Source organism: Rhipicephalus sanguineus, chromosome 5, assembly GCF_013339695.2.
Source record: "Rhipicephalus sanguineus isolate Rsan-2018 chromosome 5, BIME_Rsan_1.4, whole genome shotgun sequence".
In the NCBI taxonomy this organism is placed as follows: domain Eukaryota; kingdom Metazoa; phylum Arthropoda; class Arachnida; order Ixodida; family Ixodidae; genus Rhipicephalus; species Rhipicephalus sanguineus.
In genome coordinates this window covers 83,867,706-83,891,416 of record NC_051180.1, presented here as the reverse complement: position 1 = coordinate 83,891,416, position 23,711 = coordinate 83,867,706, and the positions used below count along the sequence as shown (strand labels likewise).

Genomic DNA, 23,711 nt, shown 5'->3' with positions numbered 1-23,711 from the left:
AAGGACAACGAACGATGGAGTATATTGTCACGTGGTCGTGACCTTGACGAATGCAATAGTCGGCGTGTCCACACTGAAACTTTATTTGGCCGAACACGTGGCCGGGAAACAGAAAGTGAAACTGCAAGCAAGCAATGCACGCTGTACACCGATAGCTGCGAACCGAGCGTCGGCCGTCGATAATCTGATTACTGGAACGCGCCCGCTCTTATACTGATGCTACTCTAGCGCAGACTTCAGAGACGAGGGACGAAAGAACACAACACACAGAAGCGCTATGTTGTGTTAATTCGTCCCTCTCTCTGAAGTATGCGCCATAGTAGCATCAATGGATTACCAACTTGCCCAAACATTCACATGGCTAAGGCTTTTATCCATCACGCAACGAATTTTCCAGCGCTATCGCTGGTGCTTGTACAAGCTCTGGAATAAACTCGGCTATTCGCGTTCTGCGCGTAATCTTAAAAGAATGACCTCAAACAGACGCGAAGCTTCTTGTGGCGCGGTCTGCGCCGAACGTTGGTAACAGTCTTTGCGGGCGACATCCGAACGCATCGGAACAAAGTTAATAAACGCGCGTTTCAATTTGCAGTGGTCTACTTCAACGCCAAGTCCTAGGCACACGATATATAGCAGCAGCGCTCTTTGATCTTGATTATTTAATTCGGCGATCCTTGTGTGTTAGACTATGCAGCCGGCAAGGCATACGCACCGAGGCAGCTGTGGAGACGCGTGCCCAGGCAACTATGTCTCCCGAGAGCGTCCGCACGAATTGCATGTTAGCTTTGATGTCAATGACTGTAGGTGCGATGAAGGTGCTCAGAGAAGTGATCAGACCATCAGTACGTCACTGTAATTAATCAACAAGACGTCAACTATGAAAACAGAAAAAAATTATAAACAACGACACCTTCCATAGCTCGTATCTTAAACACAAAATAACTCAGCGTGGAGAGTTGGGCGAGTTGGTACGAGTTCATTCTGGTCGAACTGCGCAGTGGGACGATACACAGAGAAAGGCAAGACAATAACTCGCTGTGGTTAGCAACAACCGAAGACACACGCTCTCCTCACGGCCTTCTGTAAGCTACCGCTAGGCTAGTGTATGTTCAACGGTACCCGTAGGGCCGACCCTGTACGGAACAAATTGTTGACACATGTTTCAGCCAACCACTTCAGCCATCTCATTTGTCATGGTACTATACACTCTTCCGTGCAAAGCACAGTGGACGCATTCGCGTTTACACGGACGATATCTTGTGCTACGCAACGCCAACGGGTACCGTGGTGGTTCTCGCAAAAACCACCATCGTATAATTCAATTCACAATATCTCGCTCGTCATCTTCGACGAATCAATGTGTGCAGCGGCGCAGCTGTACCGGAGTGCTATCGCGCAACAAGGTAGCGAAATTACACCCCGATAGGCCCGGATTGCATAAACAATTGTGTACCACTCTTCGGGTGTACCAACCTTCGGGTGCATAAAAAATTCTGCATCATCATTCGGGTGAATTAAATATTATGGAACATCCTTCGGGAAAGATTGTGTATCATCATTCTGGAGCACCATCCTTCGAGTACATAAAATATTAATATAGAAAATTGTGCTGTTTCTTGGGCGAGTTGGAAATTCATGCTAAAAAGGCTAGCGCTGGTAAACACGGGCTATAGGAAGGCACTCGGAAACACAGACTGTGTGTCCGTGTGCCTTCCTATAGTGCGTTTCCATCAGCGCTACCATTTTTAGAATTATATATATATATATATATATATATATATATATATATATATATATATTTGGTGTTTTACATACCGAAGCCACGATATGGTTATGAGGGACGCCGTAGTGTAGGGCTCCGGAAATTTCGACCAGCTGGGGTTTTTTAACGTGCACCTAAATTTAAGTACACGGGCCTCAAGCATTTTCACCTCCGCCGAAAATGCGGCCAAGTCGGCCGGGATTTCATGCCGCAATCTTCGGGTCCCTAGAACACCACTAGATAGCACTAGACCACCATGGCGGGTTACATCAAACATTATGTAACATCCTTCGAGTGCACATTAAAGCACTGCATGCGGTCGAAATTATTACGCGACACCGACTGTGGTCTCTCATATACTCCGTGCATTATTACTCTAGTACGTTTAACACTGTCAGACAATCACATTCAAATACATATGTCTTCATGAAAAGATGTTTGAAAAAAACTGCGGTGCCCTTTTCAAAATATATTCCTGTTCAGTTTGTCATTAAATCCATAATACCACCAACAATAAATCATGACAGCTTCGCACAAGTGGTTCCCAGCCAGAAGAGCGCAGTTGGGTGGCCTTCGTGTTTCTTTGTACGTGTTTGTTTCTATTTCTTTCTTCCTCTATTTTTCTTTCTCTTTATTTCTGAGTATTCTCTTTCTGTTTATCTGTTCTTCGTTCTCTCTTTGTTTCTTTTTCTCAATCTCTCTCCGTTTTTCTGTATTTTCTTTCTCTTTTCCGTGTCTGTTTTTTCCTATGTATTTCTCTCTCTATGTCTTTCTATCTTTATGTGCCTTTATTTCTCTCTATCGCTTTCTTTCTGTCTCTTTTTCTCTCTCTATTTTCTCTTTCTTTCTAGCTCTTTCTCTCTCTTTCACGCGTTCCACTTCGCCGAGCAGAGTTTTCGTTTAACGCTCGCACCTGCTGTACCCGGTAGTGGGGCTTGTCGAATTCCTGCGACGCATACCCACCTGTGCAGTTCTTTTTTGCAACACCGCACAAACTACGGCGAGCTACAATAGCTTCGCTGTTAGAAATGTCAGGGTGAAATGAGCCTTGGATTGCACGCACATGGTTGCCGAAGAGCCTCTATGAGAAGTGAGAACAGGGGCGCAGAAGGGAGATGCCGAACTGCATTTCATCTCAAAGCAATGCTTATATTTATGTGAAAATGTGACAAAACCTTCATAGTTTATCAAGCAGAAAAAATTACTAGTAGATGTGTCTCAGCCTTGCATCTCGGCACCCTGAAAATAAATACGAATGTTTTATTTGTTTGTAGCAGCGCGTTTGCGGACTCCAACGGTAATGTCTGAAGAGGATATGACCCCATATCCTTTAAAGAAATCCAAAGGAACCTGTAAAAAATTGAAAATAAAACAAAAATTATTGTATTCAGCACTCGTATGCAATTCAAAGGATAGCACAACAACTGCAACGACCATTACGAGAATTAAAAGTCCTTAGCCTCATTATGCCTTGCTACCATGTATATCGAGCATGATCCATGCTAATATCAGCATTTCTTGGCCTTTTTTCGAAGTAGACTGCCGTCTCTTCTGTTAACCATCTAATTTGCTTTAACACTGCATGACGTCCTACGCTGCATTCATCGATGCATACGCTGTACCAGGCGTAGCCTGCTGAGACGTTTGCTTTACTGTAGATTACAATGTTTAGAGAACGTGCCCTCGAAGGAATCGTACCTTTGTTTTGTCTGTGCGCGAGAACTGTGCGATGCGGACGGAATGAAAGACGGCCATCTTGGCAGCTTGGAGGCCCAGTCGCATTCCCACGCAATTTCTGGGACCAGCTCCAAACGGAAGGTACGTGTATGGCCGTATGCTTGTGGCGTTGTCTCCGATGAACCTAAATACGAAAGAATAAAGACTGCGTTTGTGGAACTGCTTACTGAAATACGAGTTAGGCATGGGGTACTGGCTTGCGATTGCTGGGCTTTTACAGCGAAAGCTGTTATGAGATCACAACAAGGGCCGTTTTTGGCACCGCAGTTGTCCGCCGCCGCCGCCGGTGTCCGTAACCACTATCGCTCGAAATAAGAAAAGAAAACGAAATAAGCAAATATTTCCAAGATGGAACGAGGTTCGAACCTAGGTCCTCTGCGTGGAAGCCCAGTATTGTACCTCAGAGCCATGCGGGTGCTTGAGACGGCTTTGCAAGAAGACCCTATACAGGCTTCATGTCGGGAAGGAACCACATTAGCATATGTATTGTATAAAACAACCAAGTGTAACACACCGCGAATTCTGTAACCAGGCGTCACACAATGCGAATTGCGCAACGAGTGGGTTGTTGAATGCTTCCAACACATTCAAAGGGCTCTGCCCTAATTCTTCGTCGCCATTAGCTACAGCATCAGCAAAGTGCACATAATGCCTTACAGGTGTTTAGCAGGTACCACGGTTCTGCGAAGAATGACGCGAAATTGCGTAGTGACAGCGTCCCTACTTCACAAAAATTATGATTTATAGCGTATTGGGTTCCTCGCAAGTGCACTTTTACTGGTTGCCAAGGAAGCCCATAAGGCTCCCATGATCCATTTCCTCAAGGTCTCAATAAAGTTAATTCCCTCTCTCTATCTCTTTCTCACGTTAGCGTGTGTTATAAAGTGTGGTGGAAAAGTGAAATAACGAACGAGCGTCACACAATGCGAATTACGTAACTAGTGGGTCCTTTAAAGCTTCCAACCCATTACAAAACGCTCAGTCATAATTCTTCATCAGCCGTCGCATCAAGAAACTGCACATAATGTCTTACAGATGGTACCTTGCTACTGTACTTGCATTAGTAGCCAGAAGAGTGTTTATAACGGGCTCTAGAAATGCCGCTCTTTGAGCTTTCGCTGTGACTGTGCTGCGCTTTCCGCACAGGCCTGGCGTTTTTTTAAAGAAATTTTTCGCTAGACTTTTGCTTAAATACAGTCTACTGCAAATTTCTCTGATATATACAAGAACCGGGTACTCGCCTTTCTGGACGAAATTCATCGGGATCCCGGAAGTACTCGGGATCGTGGTGCATTGCATACAATGGAACTGCAACGATGCAACCTTTCGGAACCCTAATACCAGTATCACCGAGCACATAGTCCTTGGTCGTTTCCCGCTCTAGTCTGCAAAGAGATGAGGAACCTTTCTCGTGGGCAACAATAATAGCTGTAGATCTTTATTTTATACGCATTTTGAACTTCGAACACGATAGTATGAGCAGGCCATTCATGAACATTTTTTCGACAAGAAATGACACACGTATAAAATTCATCTCACCTTGACGCTGGCGGGTACAGCCTCAGTATCTCTGATATTACTCCGTGTAAGTACTCCAGCTTCACAACGATTTCCATGGCTGGATACTCACCCTTGACACATGGAATAGGGAACACGTACTGCATTGAACTCTGCGCTTTTGTACTGTGCGACTGTTTACATGGTTATTCTGTTAAATGACCGCTAATGAGCATAGGAAGTGATTTTAACGCGCACTCCTTACTCTACCGGGAACAATATTTGGCGTTTATCTGCAGGACCGGAACACCTCAACTGACCTAGTCTGCTAAGATCACGAAGAAATGTAAAGCAAGAGACAAAGAAAGTAACGGTGACAAAATGAGCACCGTTTAAAAATGCAGCGTTCAAGAGTATTTGGCACATTTCACCAAAAGTGATCGGATTTCATATCATATGGAGCTATGTGAGTGACCCACAAGAGCAATGCACATACTGCGGAGAAAACCCTGTAACACTGGGCATACTCTGCAAGTGATGCCCACCGAGAGTGATGTTGGTTAACAGGAAGTCACTCCCGAAAACTCCCACGTCACACTTTCTAAAAGGTTGTGTCACTGAGTGAAGTGCTCACACCTGAATATCTAGGGTGCTCGACCTATTTCACTGAGTCACCTTTGTTGAAGTTTCCACATAATGCTTTGATTTGGTGTCCTCTGAATACCCAAGCGCTTCAATAAATGAATCAATAACGTTTTATTTGTCACTTTTTCTACCTGCCCAGGTATGCAATTACCTGCTTCCCACAACGATATCTTCATTTGCAGTCACGCACACTTTCTAGCAAGGATAACTACTGAGGTTCCGTAGGTGTAAATGCTGGAGGTTCTCACTGCATACATTTTCGATTTTCTTTTTCTACAAGACCGGACGGTTCTTTTTTATGCTACGGGGTAGGATAATGAAATTTGAAATAAAAACGAACAGCGAACAAAAGAAAACATCGCGAAAGGTCATCGTTTGAGTAAACTACAATATTCGGGAACCCTGTATACTGTTCCCATGTAAAAATTCTAGAAAAATATAATTCTTCCGAATAGCGACCTTTCCGCAGAGACATTCGCAATCAAGCAAAACCCTGCCCATTGCTGCACAGAAGAAAAGTTGCACGCAAGTATTTCTCAGGAATTAGGGTGCTTTTCTGACCTTGTTTGTGTGGTCTGTATTGTATGCAATGTTTATTCACGGTCACCTTTTCCCCCGTTATCTTCCACATATCTAAGTAGCCTTGATACGCGTACATACGCTATCTGTAATGACGTAATGCTTTCAGTTATCAATGCAGCTGCTAGAGTGGTACATTGTGTACTTTTCTTAAGCATCACAATGCTATCACCTGAAACAAATACATATCTATGTAAGCAAACGCGACGCCCCCTTTTGCCGTGTGCATCTACTTACGTGCTTTGCCACGCACAGGTCGACCTCTTCTCGAAGCTTCTCTTGAACTTCCGGGTTCAACGCTAGCATGTAAAGCGTGAAGGCAACCACCGACGATGTCGTTTGCTGTCCCGCAACTAAAAACATGAAGCATTGAGCCATGGCTTCCTCTTCGCTTAGTGCTGAGGGGAGAAAAGAGCCACGCAGCGCAAGCGCATCACTTAATGCAGACTCGAGATCTGGTTTTAACTATGAAATCACATCAGCTGGCATGCTCCCAATTTTAAGCCCCGTCGTACCCTTCACCTAAAATATAAACAACGTATACAAAGGCCAAGAAATATGTTTGAGTCAGAAGTTTATCGATTTACTGTAGCGATTAAGTGGAACAAGAACATGTAGTTTGTATCAAGCTGCAACCCCATAAAATGAAGGCGGAGTACAGTGACCGTTATAACGATGAATGAAAAATATGCAAATAAGCTAGCGCATCTTGAAGGACAGCGAGTATAAATTGAAAAAAAAAAAAAAAACAGTACGTGCAGAGACAATACTGGACGATCCAGGCACGCTGAAACTGATAGTAGCTTATCGACACTCCGGCAGCAACGGAAAAACTCACAAGGGTCCCTAATGCATTCGACTAAGACGACTTCTCAGTCGGTGTACTGATCGTCCGCCGCCCCCCTCCGAAAGCTTTCTGCACTTGAAGTGGTTATTCATTGCCTACAGGATCGGAGGAATTGCAAGCTTACTCCTCATCTGGTTTTGCACTGCCTCCGTGATCGGCCCTCCTTTGACCAAGTGACGATGTCATGTGAACGGCATTATCATGCGGTGTCATGATGACGCCATGTGGTGACGCCATCGCGTGAAGACTTTTTTTTTTGCATCACTCGTGTTGACGCCACCCGCCACGGTGGTCTAGTGGTTATGGCGCTCGACTACTGACCCGAAGGTCGCGGCATAGAATCCCGGCCGTGTACTTAGATTTAGGTGCACGTTGAGGAACCCCAGGTGGTAGAAATTTCCGGAGACCTTCACTACAGCTTCCCTCAATCATATCGTGATTCTGGGACGTTAAACTCATTTTATTATATTCGTGTTGACGCCGAGGGATGTCGACGGCCAATGATCGCGTTTTATGAGGCATCTAAGGCTTGAGCCTTAATAAAGTCTATATGAGCACCCTCGAACTTCTGAAACTGACGCCTCCGGCAGAGGGAATCTGCCGTTTATTTAATAGGAGCAGTTGCACAGAAACTCCAACAAAGGAAGCTTTGACAAACCATTTGATGGGACGTCCTCAGAATCTGCCAACTTGGAATCCACGTCGAATATTTTTTCTTCCGCGTACGTTGTTTCTTTCGTAGTGTCTCCCGTCCACTTTCCCTGCTGAGAGTCGATCATTTGCTGCAGGAAATCATCTTGCCTCTAAACAAAAGAGAGGACCACCAGGTTATCTGAGTAGAGAGACTTCGTTACAGAGACAGAAAAAAGGTGGACAGTAGGAGCAACGGAATGGCTACCAAGGGATGGGGAACGCAGTCGAGTAAGGCAGATAATTAGATGAAGTGACGAAGGAAATTCGCAGGGATAAAAATGTATCATCTCGAACAGGAAAGGGTAAACTGGAGATCATTGGAAGAGGCCTTCGTCTTTCAGTGGATTTAAATAGGATGATGACGATGGTGATGCTGATGTGCCCAATGTGCGATCTTTTCACAAACGTGAAACTTCGCTAACGGAAGTGAATAATGCATACGTTTATACTACGTCAGTATTACGGCGATTGTTTCAATGCCATGTAGTTCTACAATCACCCTCATTACATGAACAAGATGAGTCGAAATTTTACACAGTGTCTATACGTTCAAGATGTCGGGTATGTTTCGTTATAAGACATTTCTGAAGAACCATGAAACATCCTGTTAAATTTGAGTACATGTGCGTAACAGTGGCAGGAAGAGAGGACATTCAATGTGACCATGATGCGTGCTGTTCACATAAAAGATAACCCTCAAGTGTCTTTGCACCCTCTTCTAGGCAAACATTTCTGAGGGTTATCTGTCGATTTGTGCAAAAGTGAATATCTGGGGCTATTCATTCACGATTACTGCTCTATGAGGTAAGTGTCCAAGCGTTTCTCTACTCTAGTATAACGCTCGTGAATCTCTTGCGAGTTTTCGAAATAAATATAAAAATCTTCATTTAAACACAAAAAGCAGCGAGACTGCGTTAGCATGCTGAAAATATGGCAATGTGTTCCCCAGTAAATAATGATGCTGCTGCTACTGTTGTTTTTTAAAAGGGAAGTGAAGGAAGTTCAATCTGCCGCCGGTAGCTTCGTCAAGGCACTTACTTAGAAAATTACCAATACTTTAAAATGATTGTCCTATATGGCCTGTCTATTGCAATCTGCTTCGAGAAGGCGCTTTAACAGAGATGAGAATGCATTTCAATGTTGAAACAACTATTTTCAGCGACCCTTTGTACCGTAACCTACTCATTTCTGCTCATTTTTTGTGTTTGCATCACCATTTAGAGTTTCTGTGCATAAGTTCTCGATGCCAAATAAAAACAATTTGCTCATTTACCTGGGCTTAGAAGCTTAATATCTTTTTTTTTTCTAAGTGCACCCAGTGATTATCAACCTAAATATTTTCATTACCTACTGCAGCATTTCGAACACCCCAGGTAGGAACAAAGCTACGATCATCTTATGGAACAGTTTGTGAATGCAGCTTCATTCGCTTTCCAAATAGTAACGCCACAAAACCCTAGCAATAAGAGCAATCTATACCACCACAATTTCAGCCGCAGTCGATCAGCCATGAGCAGATTTTAGCGCAACTGTGATACCGTCATGTTGCAGGTACTTACGGTCTTCGAATCCAGGCGGCCTTTGATCACATTCTGGCATAGACTCTTAAAGTAGTCAAGAGTAGCCGGGTTGTAAAGCTTCATCCTGAAGAACTTTGCTACTCCTGGTAGTAGAACTATGGCACAAAAGAAAGAAAGTGAGTCATGATAAGACGCCATTATTGCACCATTGTTGAGCACCCAATAGAGCAATGAAGTTTTGAAATGTGCATTATGGCCATGTGACCGATCACTCCGTGCGCGCACAGCTTGATTGATTAAGCCTTATAAGATATGCTATGGCCGCTTAAGTGATTATCAGCAAACCAGTTTTACATGCGCAAATTAGTTTTCTTCCCAACTATTGGAGGTGTAGTCATTTTACAGCGAAAGCTGTTATGAGATCATTTCACCGGCCGTTTTTGGCGCCGTAGTTGTCCGCCGCCGCCGCCGGTGTCCTTAGCCAGTATCGCTCGAAATAAGAAAAAAAAAACGAAATAAGAAAAAAATTCCAGGATGGAACGAGGTTCGAACCTGGGTCCTCTGCGTGGGAGCCCAGTATTCAACCCCTGAGCCATGCCGGTGCTTGAAATTGCTCTGCAAAAAGGTTCTATACAGGCTTCATGTCGGGAAGGAACCACATTAGCAAATGCAATATAGCGTGGTAGAAGAGTAAAATAAGCACCAAGCGTCGCACAACGCGAATTCTGTAACCAGGCGTCACACAATGCGAATTGCGCAACGAGTACGTTGTTGAATGCTTCCAACCCATTACAAAGGGATCTGCCATAATTCTTCGTCGTCATCGGGCACAGCACCAACAAAGTGCGCATAATGCCTTACATGCGTTTAGCAGGTACCACGGCTCTCCGTAGAATGACGAAAAATGGCACAGTGCCTGCTGTCCTACTTCTCAAAAATTACAATGATTTATAGCGTAGTGGGTTCCTCGCAAGTGCACTTGTATTGGTTGCCAAGGAAGCCCATAAGCGCATGATCCGTTTCCTCGGGGTGTCAGTAAAGTTCTTCGCCCCCCCCCCCCCGTCTCTCTCCCACGTCAACGTATGTTATACAGCATGACGGGAGAGGAAAATAGCGACCGGGCGTCACCCAATGCAAATTACATAACTAGGCCGTTTAAAGCTTCCAACCCATTACAAAGGGCTGAGCCATAATTCTTCACCGTCATCAGTCGTTGCGTCAACAAAGTGCACATAATGCCTTACAGACGTATAGCTGGTGCCTCGCTTCTCCGCAGAATGACGAATAATGGCTTAGTAGGTGCTTCCCAACTCCACAAAAATTGTGATTTATGGCGTAGTGGGTACCTTTCTAGTGTACTTGTATTGTAGCCCCAAGAGAGCTTACAACGGCCTCTAAAAACGCCCCTCTTCCACCTTTCGCTGTGACTGTGCTGCGGTTTCAGCGCAGGCCTGGCGTTTTTTTTTACAAACCGCATGCACAAGCATAGTTTGTGTGTATCCTTAAATGGAAAATGGTATAGATTACGTAGAAAAAAGATAAGATCCGGCGTCAGCTACTAGCACAATATCTTCATTTTGAATGATGGCCAGTGCTCCCGTAAGATGGACAAACATGCAGTTCTAAATACTTGGAATAATATGGAGAGTCACAGGAAACATCTACGGCTATATGCACTTCATAAAAGTGACAAAGCTTAGCCAGAAGATATTGCCATCGTATGATCGAGAAGGAGAGACGTAATAATTAATATTAACATAATTGTTGGGGTTTTACGTCCCAAAACCACTATATCGTGAGGGACGCCGTAGCGGAGGGCTCCGGAATTTTCGACCACCTGGGGTTGTTTAACGTCCACCTAAATCTAAGTACACGGGCCTCAAGCATTCTCGCCTGTATCGAAAATGCGGTCACCACGGCCGGCATTCGATCCCGCGACGAAAGACGTAATGATTGTAAGGTTGCTTGTAACTTCTTGTGACCAGCGAAAAACAGGGAAAACCCCTCGTAACTCGCGCTAGTGATATTGCGTAATGCGAACGCACACAAAGGAACGGCGTCAACGAAATTAATGGCTAACATTTGCCGGAAATCTAACAATCAACAAAAATAAAGCTTTGGCATTTGGCGTGGCATGCAAATGAAAGCTCAATGCTTATGCGGCTGACGCACTTACAGTACACGATGAGCGACACCGAAAAGTCCGTGCCGAACACCTTCTTCGCATAAGTGACGAAATCATTGGTCTTGTCAGAGTGGGAATCCAGGCGGGTTCCGAAAGCGTACCGGGCAATCAAGTCCAAGGAGAAGTTGCCAAAGAAACTGTAATTCGTTTGTAAATCAAATAGCGTTAGCATGGGCAGTGACATTACGGCAAAAGTTAATGTGAATGTTCGTACTCAAGCGCACGATAAACCGCGCGACTGTACTTTATGCAAGATGTGTCCTCTTTATTCTAAATGGGGAGAAGAGGCCTAGGAACAATGTCACGTAAAGCTTGCACTGTATGCTATGAAGCGCGTGTTGGTGGAGATAATCAAACATGAGTGGGAAAACAAACAGAGCAGAAAAAAAGGAACTGGATAGGTGAAAGAAACACTGGACGATGAGCATTGCCTCGTGTTTTGATTGTATAGTTCCGTTTTCAACAGTTTCTTTCCCAAGCATTAGGACGCTAGTCACAGAGCAACTGGCATTAAAGGGGTCATGAAGCACCCCTTGGGCTGATTGAAAAAACACATCCTGCGGAAAGCTGACACGGCTATGAACTGCTCTGCCAAATATTACAGTCGTGCGCGCCGCGTAATGGCCACAAGCGGAGCGCGAAGTTGCCGTTTCCCCAGGCACCCTCTTTTCAAACAGAGGCCGGTTCTCACTCTCGTCGGTGGGCGGGGCGTCTGTCCGCTGTACGTCGCAAAGACATAGCATGCTTATTGGCCGATAGCCGACGTAAATCGAGAGCGGCGTTCGGATCAGATGCGCTTCTTGCCGCGGAATGCCGCCACTTGCCGGCGCCGCACTCGCGCAAGCGAATCACAGGGGAGAGCGATCGCGTTTCATGACGCGCGCTGGCGAACTTCTTTCCCCATGCCATCCCTCCTGTCTAGCTTCCAGTGCGCTCGTCGGCACGAGAAAAGAGAGAAAGCGCTGGGAGCGTGCGCCAAACCCCGTAACTCCGCTGATTCTGACGGATTCGAGAAATTTTTGCGGCAATCGATTCCGGAGGCAGTACACTCCGATACTGAGGCCATTAGATCATTACTTGGAAAAGTGGTTCATGACCCCTTTAACCTTAGCATGCACATTCAGTGTGGGCGCGTTTTACAACCCTGTTTCGTTTTCTCTTCCGGTAAATTTTCAAACAAACCTAGCCAAATTTTCACTGAATAGTTAACCTTAACAGCGTGAGTACAAGCGGAACCACTGCAACACACGAAACTGATTTTGAATGATACAAAGACAGGTCTAAGAAAACGCGAGTCTGGTACTGAGCGCCGCTTATTACATTTCAGCTTGCTGGACATATAACGGTAACGTCCATTTAGAGAAAACACTTCATACCGCAGCCGTCTATTTCACAAAGTAGCTATCAAATTGCTTGTGGTGATTTAGGTACTGAAAGGGAAATTACAGTTGATAGCATCGACGATACGCAACATAATATCGAAGACGGTACAGAGACTACTTGGCTCTATTTACGTACTGTCCCAGTTCAAGATCCCGTTCCTCTTCAGCCGCTTTCTGAAGATGGCTCATTGTAGACTTGGTGCAGGCTTCGATTTGGTGCTCCATCTGGAAAACAGAGGCAACACTACAAGGAGCAAAAATGCACACTGTAAAAGTAATGAAAAAGAACTCATGGAAATGTTGGTGGTTTGTTACTGACCATGAGCCCTAATAAAGAATATTATAAATTCAGCATGATGGCTGCTAAATGGCTCAGCAATATACCTTCAAGCTGTTAGGCTCTCTAGTATTAGCTGAACTCTAATGACCTTGTCGAGATTAGCAGCACAACATTAAGTCGTTCGCCTATATATCACGACAGTTGTTGGCATTGCTATATTGGATGTTAGGTGTCATATTATTCAGTGGAATGGGTTTGGTGAAGACATGGAAGAGGCGACTATGCTGGCTACACTAGCAGCAAATATATATAGTGTTTCTGGAGGCCTAAATAGTTGTGCAAGCAGGTATATACATGTAAGGACGACAACATAAAAGCATCAATAGATGGAGTCTTCGAGGTTCCACTGCAGTCTGATTATCATGATTAGCCAGGAGCCGCTGGGTGTATCAGTGTTCACACATGATGTGGGTGGCCATCTTCAAAAGATGTTTTTAGCAATATGACCACAAAGAAAATTTTAAGAAAATTAGTGAGATATTCGTTTTATGTCCGAGCCCATGTGTTGGCAGTGCCGGCAGCGGAAGTTGAAGCGCGAAGCAATGCCCTATGGTGCAAATATAATATTGCCCCTCTGAGACCTCCATATTTCTTTTAACGTTTCTTAAATTGCTTGTAGAGCAGTGTAATTTGAGTATCAGAAAGAGAAGAACTTGAGTTCGATAGGAGATGTTTGTTAAGTTGAACTCATCCTAAGGCGAGCAACTAAGTTTTCATGATTCCTCCAAGTTCAGTGCCTTAACGGAGGTCTCCTGCGCTTACACTTTTGAATGCTTCGAAAGGAGTCGCTTCATGTTGAGAGGGCAAAACACAAAACAAATTACTCTTCCTCCGTTTGTGCAATGTGTCCGCTAAGAGATGCAAGACAGGTTGAGGAAAGGAAAAGGCGCAACTTCTGCAACCCTAGATGCAAGACCGTGCAACACACATGAAGGGGGAGGGATGAAAACGAAGGCAGGGAGGTCAGCGTGGTACTAGTAACCGGTTTGCTACCCTATACAAGCGTCGAATTAGGGGCCGGAAAGAGGAGAGAGATACAGAGATAAAATAAAAAGAAAAAAGAAGACACACGATAAAACATGAAAGTCAAAGCATTTGTGACTAACCTTGCGGATTTTCCCAGATGTGAACACTGGCGAATAGTACTTCCGTATAGTCTTCCATCGAGGGTAGGGAATCACACTAAGCATGTAATCAAATAATGGCTCGAAGAAATTAACAGTCTGGAAAAAATACCAAGGAAAACACTGTTAATGTCTACTGCACTTGCTCGTCGTGGTTCACATGCTGCTAAATTTTGGTGATGCAGCGGAAACTAGCGCTCATTATTCGACGAAAATACGGGACCTTTACGGTATGCACACTTGCTTTTTCATATATGAAGGGCTCCAGGTTTTTATTACGATTTATTAGTTATCGGATGAAAATATTAAAGAGCGGGTTTATTCATATCACCAATATCAACAAGTGCTGGTCTATTTATAGGTTTCGTAATCTATCGTTATCATTATCCTAGCATTATGTAAACATCACAGCTACCATCATCACCATAGCATTGTCTTTCTTAAAGGGATCATGAACTACTTTTCCAAGTAATGATCTAATGACCTCAGTATCGGAGTTTACTGCCTCCCGAATCGATTGCCGCAAAAATTTCTCGAATCCGTCAAGAATCAGCGGAGTTACGGGGGTTTGGCGCACGCTCTCAGCGCTTTCTCTCTTTTCTCGTGCCGACGAGCGCACTGGAAGCTAGACAGGGAGGGATGGCATGGGGAAAAGAAGTTACGTCAGCGCGCGTCATGAAAAGCGATCGCTCTCCCGCTGTGATTCGCGTGCGCGAGTGCGGCTACCGTGTAAATTTAGCAGACTGAGGAGTGCGGCGCGGGCAAGTGGCGGCACCCCGTGGCAAGAAGCTCATCTCATCCGGCTATCGGCCAGTAAGCATGCTGTATCTCTTGCGACGTAAACTGTCTGATCCGCGACGTCAACGTGCAGACGCCCCGCCCACCGACGAGAGTGAGAACCGGCCTCTGTTTGAAAAGAGGGCGCCTGGGGAAACGGCAACTTCGCGCTCCGCTTGTGGCCTTTACGCGGCGCGCACGACTGTAATATTTTGCAGAGCAGTTCATAGCCGTGTCAGCTTTCCGCAGGATGTGTTTTTTCAACAAGCCCAAGGGGTGCTTCATGACCCCTTTAATTACAGTTTTGTGTACGCCATGTTCCATGCAGTTTTAAAATGCTTGTCTGGAGGAGGTCGGGGGTATTTAACTCTTACCTCTGCATCTGTCAGCGGCACAAGAATTATCAGGCGCTCATTATAGGTTGAAATCTCAATGAAACCTATAGCACCTTCTGATTCCTGACGTTTATTTTTTTTCTTTTTTGCCTTTTTTTAACAGCGAAGCTGTTTAAGCTAGCCGTAATGTGTCCCACCATATCTAGAAAAATAAATGGGTATGTTCCACAGAAATTGGGAAAATCCCACTACTCGCCACTGGTCCACTAGAAAAGAAGACAATAGTTAGCCGAACAATAGGGAACGGCAAAGGTAACGGCGGCAGCGAGAAACTATCATCGTAATAAACGGGTATGTGCCACAGAAATTGGGTAGATCCCATTACTTACCACTGGTCTACTAAAAAGCAAGGCAACAGTTCGCCCGACACTAGGGAACGAACGAGAAAGGCAACGGTGGCTACGAGAAAACCCCGAAGTGATAGAAGGCCTACGCCAACGACGACGTGCCCATAGATCTATCAGAGGTGCGAACGTTTGGTTTCAGCGCTGTTTGTCTCTGGTTGGACATCCATGTCGTGTCTGTGACTGTATGAGAAGTGCGAACGCTTGGTTTCAGTGCGAGTTTCTGTCTCTGTAGTTTGGACATCGTGTCATGTTTGTGACTATGTGTGGTTTAACTTGAACCTCCCTGCGCTGAGAATCAACGTAGAAACAACCTATTGTCACCTAACTAAAGCCACGCAATGACCTAGAAGCAACCTAGAAACAATCCTCATCACCTAGCTAAGGCCCACAAAAAACCTAGAAGCAACCAGATTAGTCTTCAGAATCATCCAGTTTCTCTGTTTCAAGGCTTGTGCAGCTTAGTGCAAGCTTCGTTTTTTTTGTTCAGTATGTTTTCCGGAAAACCACTGAAATTGCATCATGATGCTCCAGGAAGCAGACGGGCCCGCAACAATTTTTACAGCCGTTTTTTTAGTTTTATATACTTTTAAAACAAGTGTTGAACTAAAACACAATTACGTAACAGGCGGTTATCTGCTGTGCTCAGAAAAGGCAGGCTATTAAGTGTGAGGCTATTTATTTCGCTTTCTGAACCTATGCTCATTTTATATGTTATCCAAGACAGCGCCAAGAACGTGCTAATATTTAACTTTATTGCTTTGCTCGGGACAAGCAACAAAACGGTCTAAGAAAGCCACATAGCGTCTTGGCCAGCCACTGCTCAAGCCACCCTAATGTCTCTTCAAAACTATATCTCGGAAAGTAACCGTGCTAAAATTATAAAATGTACCGGTAAATATTTACACAATCTTACATGAATTCAAGATGTTAGATCGAATTGCTTGAGTTCATTGAAGAAAATCATGGCATCTTCGCACTCGTGGTGTCAAGCCTGAAGGAAGAGCGCAGAGGGGTGGCCTTCTTTGTTTCTCTTTTTCTTCCGTTCTTCTCTGTCTTGTATCTCTTTCTTGTATCAATTTCTATTTTTCTTTCTCTTTCGCTCTTTTTCTATCGTTATTTCTATTTCTTCCCTTTTCTTTTGTCTCTCTCTGCTTCGCCCTCTCTCTCCCTTTGTTTCTCTTGTGTTTCTTTCTATGTCTTTCTCGCTCTTTCTATGTATTACTTTCTCTTCATGTCTTTATTCCCTTTATTTCTCTCTGTTTTCTCTTCCTTTCTATTTCTTTCTTTCTTTCGTTCTTTCTTTCTTCCTTCCTTTCTTTTTTTTTTCTTTCTTTCTCTTTCTATCGCGCTCTCTCTTTCACAAATTTCACGTGCTCCACATCGCCGAGCTGAGTTTTCGCTTAACGCTTGCACCTGCTGTACTCGGTAGTGGTACTTGTCCAATTCCTGTGGCGCATACCCACCCCACCCCACCTGTGATTTTTTTTTTTTTTGCAACATCGCACTAACTACGGCGAGCTACAACAGCTTCGCTGTTAAAAGACCTTGCGTGTTTTCTCTCAGGGAATCGTATGAGGCTCGTAGACAACGCACAAAAGCAGACCGGCTGCACTTACACGTCGGTTGGGAAGGACAAGGAAGTCCTTGAGCAAAATTTGCTTGAGAAGCTCGGGCTCTGCTACGAAGAGTGATGGCTTTCCACTTTCAAACATGCTGCCGGTGCACAAAAAAAGAAAGAAAGAAAGTGTGAGTCACAGCAGATCGTGCAAATGTACCGACAGTCCCTTCCGAAAAAAGGACATGTTCTGTTTGGTTTACACAAGTACGACCGTCAAAGACACTACTTAAACATGAGAGGTCAAAGTTCAAAGCGTCAAGGATGACGGCTGCCTAGAACGATAAACACTTTGAGAAGCTTTGACATGCGAAACACCATAGCCGAATTTAGAGAGTGATGAGAATTTTGAGCATGTGCTACAGTTGCACGAGAACAATTAATTTGTAATAATAATATCTTCGGTTTAACGTCTCAAAATCACTATGAGGGACGTTGTAGTGGAGGCCTCTGGAAATTTTGACCGCATGGGGTTCTTTAACGCGCACTTAAATAAGTACACGGGCCTCAAACATTCTCGCCTCCATCGATAATGCAGCCGTCGCAGCCGGGATTCGATCCCGCGACCAACAATCACTTTGTAGCGTTTGAATACTTTTTTTCTGTGCACAACATATCAATGAAGATTACACATATCGGCTAGATTACTAAGACTCCCAGGTTTTTGTATAAGCTTCCAAGATAGCGCATACTGTGAGCTTACATCACCATAACGGGGTCGGGCACCTGTTCACGTGGCGTACTGGAAGCATCAGTGCTGTCCTAACAAAGGGACTATTTTTCTGTTAGGTAAACACTATGCTACTGCACACGATTTTCACCACAAGTTCAATACACTTTATTGGAAACGACTTCTACATTTAACGCAGTAAATGCGCGTTTCCCCATGCTCGGTCACGTTGTATGTAAATGAATCGCGTAAAGGGAAAGTGTGGAAAATACCGTTCAAATAAAGTATTTCACCCCCTTATGTTCAATTAGGTCTTGAAATGACCATAAAAGCGTTCACAGCTGCTCTAAAAAAGTGAAGTTTTCATAGCGATACCGATGTATTAGACAACTATACGCAGTAAGGTTCCTGGTTTTATCGGCCGTAAAGATTTATTTAATTCAATCCCTGCCTTTCTCTCTCTCTACTTAATTCAATTAGCAAGCGTGGTGCCAGGCGCGCAGATTTAAACAAGCAGATGTCATTCAAAGCCCGCAAACAAATACATCGCGTTGCTTCTCGCTTCGAAGTGTCTTCGAAGACAGCGTAAACAGGAGCGACCGGGCATCTCGACTGACTCATCATTTGGACACGCCGCAGATTACCCGCAAGGTAGGACTCGCCAGCCGCCTACGTGCTCCGCCGCGCGAAACGTCAGATGATCCTATCCCACCCGGCCGCACTAGAAGAGATTCTTGCTTGAAAAAGGAAGGAAATCGGAAATGAGAGAAGTATCTGCATCTCAGTCAAAGACACCACAACCGCGCCACGCATGGGATCAAAGGGTGAGGACGCAAACCAAGGTAAAGCAATAAACAGGAGAGGAAAGAGCGTCAACTGCAACTGGATTATTTGACGCAAGTGACGCTCTTTCCTGTACTCCTGTTTTTTTTTTCTTTACCTTGGGTTGCGTCCTTAACTTTTGATCAACATGAAGCAACTAGCCCAACAACATGTTTTACTAAACCACTCAGATGAATAGGGCAGGGATAGAAAGAAAGACAGCCACCGGCCAATGGATGGGTTGAGTGGAGGGAAGAGACGCGCGCTCACGCGCTGGCCGGCTCCGTCGGGCGAAGGAGCATGAAGGGGCGCCGGCGAGCGGGTTGCGTCACTCGGGCAGCAACTGCGAACTTTGATCAAAAGGGCGCGGTCGCGCGCGCTATTTCGACCGAGATCCGATGACCGATCATACCCTTGCACGTGCTCTCACCGCTTACTTCGAGTTGAGGCGACTGCAGACAGCACGAAAACCCCTTCGCTCCCTGGAGCGGCCGTATTTCCTGATGCCAGCGTTCTGTAATCACGCCAGATCGCATCCTAATGGTGTTAGCTGCTAGCCTTACTTCTTTATAACATTCCAATTTGGTACTACCGCACTTCATTGCTTCAGCCCTTGAGGTAAAACTGACTTTTGTGTAACATAAAAAATTTTATTACACGTTACTTTCGGTCACTTACCCGTAAACTCTTCCGTACTTCTTGTAGCGCTCTAGGTCCAGTTCATGAAAAGGCTGCGAAAAAAAGAAGCCTTCTCAGCGAATACTGCCTCAAAGGCTTTTTTTTTTACTTCAGTAAATAAGCCGGGTTTACATTCACATGATATATCGTAGACAACCCAAGACAAACGTGAACCAGTCATTGTACGATCATCTGTGGCGTTCCTGTTCATCTAGGACATGGAGTATCCCTGGAGAAGATTACATGTAAGAGGCACAGCTTTCCCCATTCAGAGAGTCTGACAAAGGAAAATTTCTGTAAAGTGGCGTAGTAGTTCTATAAGGTGCCAAGCTGCCATTCTTTAGAATGGATAAATTAAGTGCCCATGAACGAAGCACTTTTCATATCCATCAGTACGTTCATTTTTGCTAATGTTGGTTTGGCTAGTTTATAGGGTTTAGCGTCCTCAGGCGACCCAGGTTATGAGAGACGCCGTACTAGAGCGCTCCGAATAATATAGAACACCTTGGTTTCTTTAACGTGCACTGACATCGCACAGTACACAGGCCTCTAGCATTTCGTCTCCATCTATATTCGATATACACATATGCAAAATAAAAAAATTAAGGGGAGGTGGGGGGGTTGAACCCCTGCCTACGTCAATGACGCTTTGTTAGAGGGTGTCGCGGCAAGGGGTTGCCGCAATATAATGTGGAATAAGAGAAACAATTTGCCTTCCTAGAACTCCTTAACATATAAGGCTACAATGAGCAAAGAGGTGTCAATCTTTTCGTTACCTTTTTCGCGATCCTGAGCATTGGGCCAAAAATAAAGGCGTAGCATTCGTGAGGAACATTCTGCTTCTTCCAGTGGTTTCTGTACCGAGACACCCGACTGCAAGAAAAACGAGATATTTGCTTCAATGTAGTATAGGCCTGACACGGCACCAACAGACAGCGGCAACCTTCCCATTTTCCCCGTCCCAAGTCTTCCGTATTCCAACATTAGAATAGCTAATATACGTACATTGATAAATTAAAACCAATGGGTTCCCCTTACAAAAAATATTTCCAAAGAGACGGCAGGGGAATATCTATTGTGGAAATTAAGCAAAAGTTCTCGAGTTTCCAGAACACCTGCTTGACTGCGTGCTTGCCTTGTGTCACCATTCATTCATTCATTGCAGTTTAACAGGCGAAGAGACATCAGTGCGATGATAAAAGCCCCAAATAATGATGCTCTCCTGAAATGGCAAATCCTTAATAGTATGAATACGCTCTCATGGCTTTTAATTAATGTCAAAATGAATGTTTTAAATGCAACTACGCGCGTTGGCGATAGAGCTGGTACATTGTCGCAAAATCAGACAGCGCTGGAAGCGGAACAGACCAAACGGGACAGCGCTCCGTCTATTCCTTTACAAAACGTATTAGATGGCTTGCACCGACGTCACTGAAGCTGCCAACTTGCAGTCCCAGTACGGGGAAAGCTGAGTTTGTGACGTCACGTGAATGCTATCAGTGCATCCCACGAGGGTTCTGTCATTCAGCCACCGAGGCTAAACGGGTTCCGGCCGCGTCTTTACCACACTGAAGAAATTTAAACGCACACAGCTACGAATGTGCTGCGTTGATCTCATCGTATAGGCACCACGTCGTACCAGTACGCTAGGAAGCTGCGCCTATGGCGTCACGAGAAAGCTATTACTTCAATACCATACAGAATTTAAAAGCATAAAATGGCAGATATTCCTTCGTGTCCCACAACGCGTCAAACGAATGCACAAACGCTCGACTTCAGCCATACTTGAACGCCGAGGAGCCCAACACTCACTCCAAATTTCGTTTCGCTAGCTGCGACGTTTCTTTGAATATTTGAACCAACAGTTGCATCGAACGATCACAGTAGACGTTGGGAACAGCCATTCTCGCGTACACAGCAGCACTGATAGGCTCGCTGTACGGAAACAATATTGCCACACGCACTTATTTCTTTATTTTGATGTGATCAGGCTTCACCTACAGAAAGCGTTACCCCCGCTCGGCAGAGGCCGTGCCTCAGTGCTTGGAAACTTCTCGACTGTTTGAGACCATTCTGATAAGATTGCGCCCAAGACAGGAGTACTCGAGTTTATTCTGGAGCTAAAGCGAGCTCCAACGATAACGTCAGAATTTTCGATCATTCATGTATAAAAGACGATGCGTTCCGCCGAAGATTATCGACGTCAGCGCTGGCCGCTGTCATTGTCTTGCGAGTGTTACCTGATTGCATACAGTGAGTGCAACATTGTCTTCATGGAACAAGTTCGCCCAATAAAAAGTTGTCTTTACCAGTGTGACTGCAGCGTTCTTCACCGTCACTACCACGTGAAAATATCGGTAACATATAAGATTAATTGTTAGGGTTTTAAGTTTCAAGACCACGACATGATTATGAAAGACGTCGTAGTGGAGGGCTCCGAAAATTTCTACAACTTGAGGTTGTTTAATGTGCACCGAAATATAGGCACACAGGCCTCTAGCATTTCGTCGCCATGAAATGCAGCCGCCTTGGCCGGGATTCGATCCCGCGACCTGTGACAATATTGAGTACTAACAGTTTCAAAGAAAATCCAACGGATACTCATGTAACGTTGTGTCACGACAAAGACAAAAACGAAGCGCTGCTATTATTTAAGGTTTTATCAGCCGATCTTTACTAAACTCAGTGCGGTCAAACACATCTTGAAATAATTTTCATTATTCCCTGCGCTTGCAGTTGGCAGGCATAACGGCCCGCCGTCGCTGTCTCCAAGGTCGGCCTCTCAGTAATAATTTTCATAAGGAATCGATAGGATCGGACGAATAAAGTGTCTTGACAAACGGATGCACTGGGCTGCCGGCCTGAAAGTGGTGATATTCTGTCGCCACCGTCGGTTTCAGCAAGGCAGGAAGCGTGATGATGGAAGTGAGTGAGGGCGCTTCGGTAGCGGCGGGAATCCCGCACGTGTCGCTTCCATCGATTGCGCGCCATGGCCAAACTTCGTGTGCGAATGCGCGCCAAGCGTACCGGCAACGCCACAAGTGGCACCAAGGTCACGAGGCGGGTACGACTGCACGTGTCCACGGCGACCGCGCTCAGAGTGATGAAACTACCGTAGTGTTACCCCTTTTAGCCTCCGTTCTTTTCAACATGGTTCGTACGCTCGAACAAAGAAGGTTGAAATCTGGAATGTCACATGAGCATGTCATAAGACCACGTGGTGCGATAGCCAGCTCGTGGCGTCTGAGGCTGGATTCAAAATGGAGGGTGACGGCGTGGTTGAGGCCATGCAGTTATCCTCGCTGCAACTTCCAACGTCACCGGCTTTCAAAGTGGGGAATGCATCTCCGCCATTTTAGCTCTTTTGTTAGCATGCACCTCAACGATGTCACGTTCTGCAGCTCGAATAGGCCGCGTCACTGCATCGCATCGTCGCGCTAAACATAGCAAAGAGCACTGCTGCGAAATGCAGAGTGGTTATATACGGTTACATACGTTCACACGGGATTAAATTTACCAGCATTTCACGTCTAGAGGGATGTTACATTCGACGTACTTCATTTCATTCACTTGAACGGAGACGTGCCTGCGCAAGCCGCAGGATACAAAGAAACCTTCCTTCACATGCATCACGAACGGCACCTTTGTCTTACGGCTCTCCAAAAGCTATACCGCGGCGAAATATTGGTGTACTTCTTTGACAAACGCGTAGCGACGGCTGATATGTACTCACAAGTAGAAAAGCACTGCCAGCGTAAGTAACAAGACGACCCAGTCCGGTATTCCGAAAAGCACCGCCATCTCAGTTCAGGGCCGCGGCGAAACTGTTTCTTTCCTCTGAAGAAAATCCGGCTCCCTTCGCCGTGTAACCTGAAGGGCAACTGGAAATATTTGAGCACGAATGCGACATTCGCAGCGTCGCGCCCACATTCAGCCAACGTGCGCACTGACGGATGCGCCGTTGCCATCTCCTTCTGACTTCTCTCTTCATTTTTCCTTTTTTCATTCGCGGTGTTCCGTCTTTCATCATAACGACGAGCGAGCGACGAAAGCGCGAAATTGAATGACATTGCCGTGAGGTGCTGCCATCTGTTGC

At 45.2% G+C, this 23,711-nt stretch overlaps 1 protein-coding gene across 1 annotated transcript; it reads right to left on the bottom strand.

Moving 5' to 3' along the window:
* Positions 1–2,998: 2,998 nt before the first annotated feature.
* Positions 2,999–23,583, bottom strand: LOC119393913 (cytochrome P450 3A17). Its single transcript, XM_049416416.1, has 14 exons — positions 23,349–23,583; positions 20,392–20,488; positions 19,616–19,668; positions 17,447–17,543; positions 14,294–14,410; positions 12,984–13,072; positions 11,457–11,602; positions 9,320–9,435; positions 7,726–7,870; positions 6,458–6,618; positions 5,039–5,130; positions 4,741–4,884; positions 3,461–3,623; positions 2,999–3,112 (listed from the first exon to the last, which is right to left on the bottom strand). Exons 1-14 carry the CDS (start codon positions 23,414–23,416, stop codon positions 3,023–3,025), a joined length of 1,578 nt encoding a protein of 525 aa, XP_049272373.1. The 5' UTR covers positions 23,417–23,583; the 3' UTR covers positions 2,999–3,022.
* Positions 23,584–23,711: the final 128 nt, after the last annotated feature.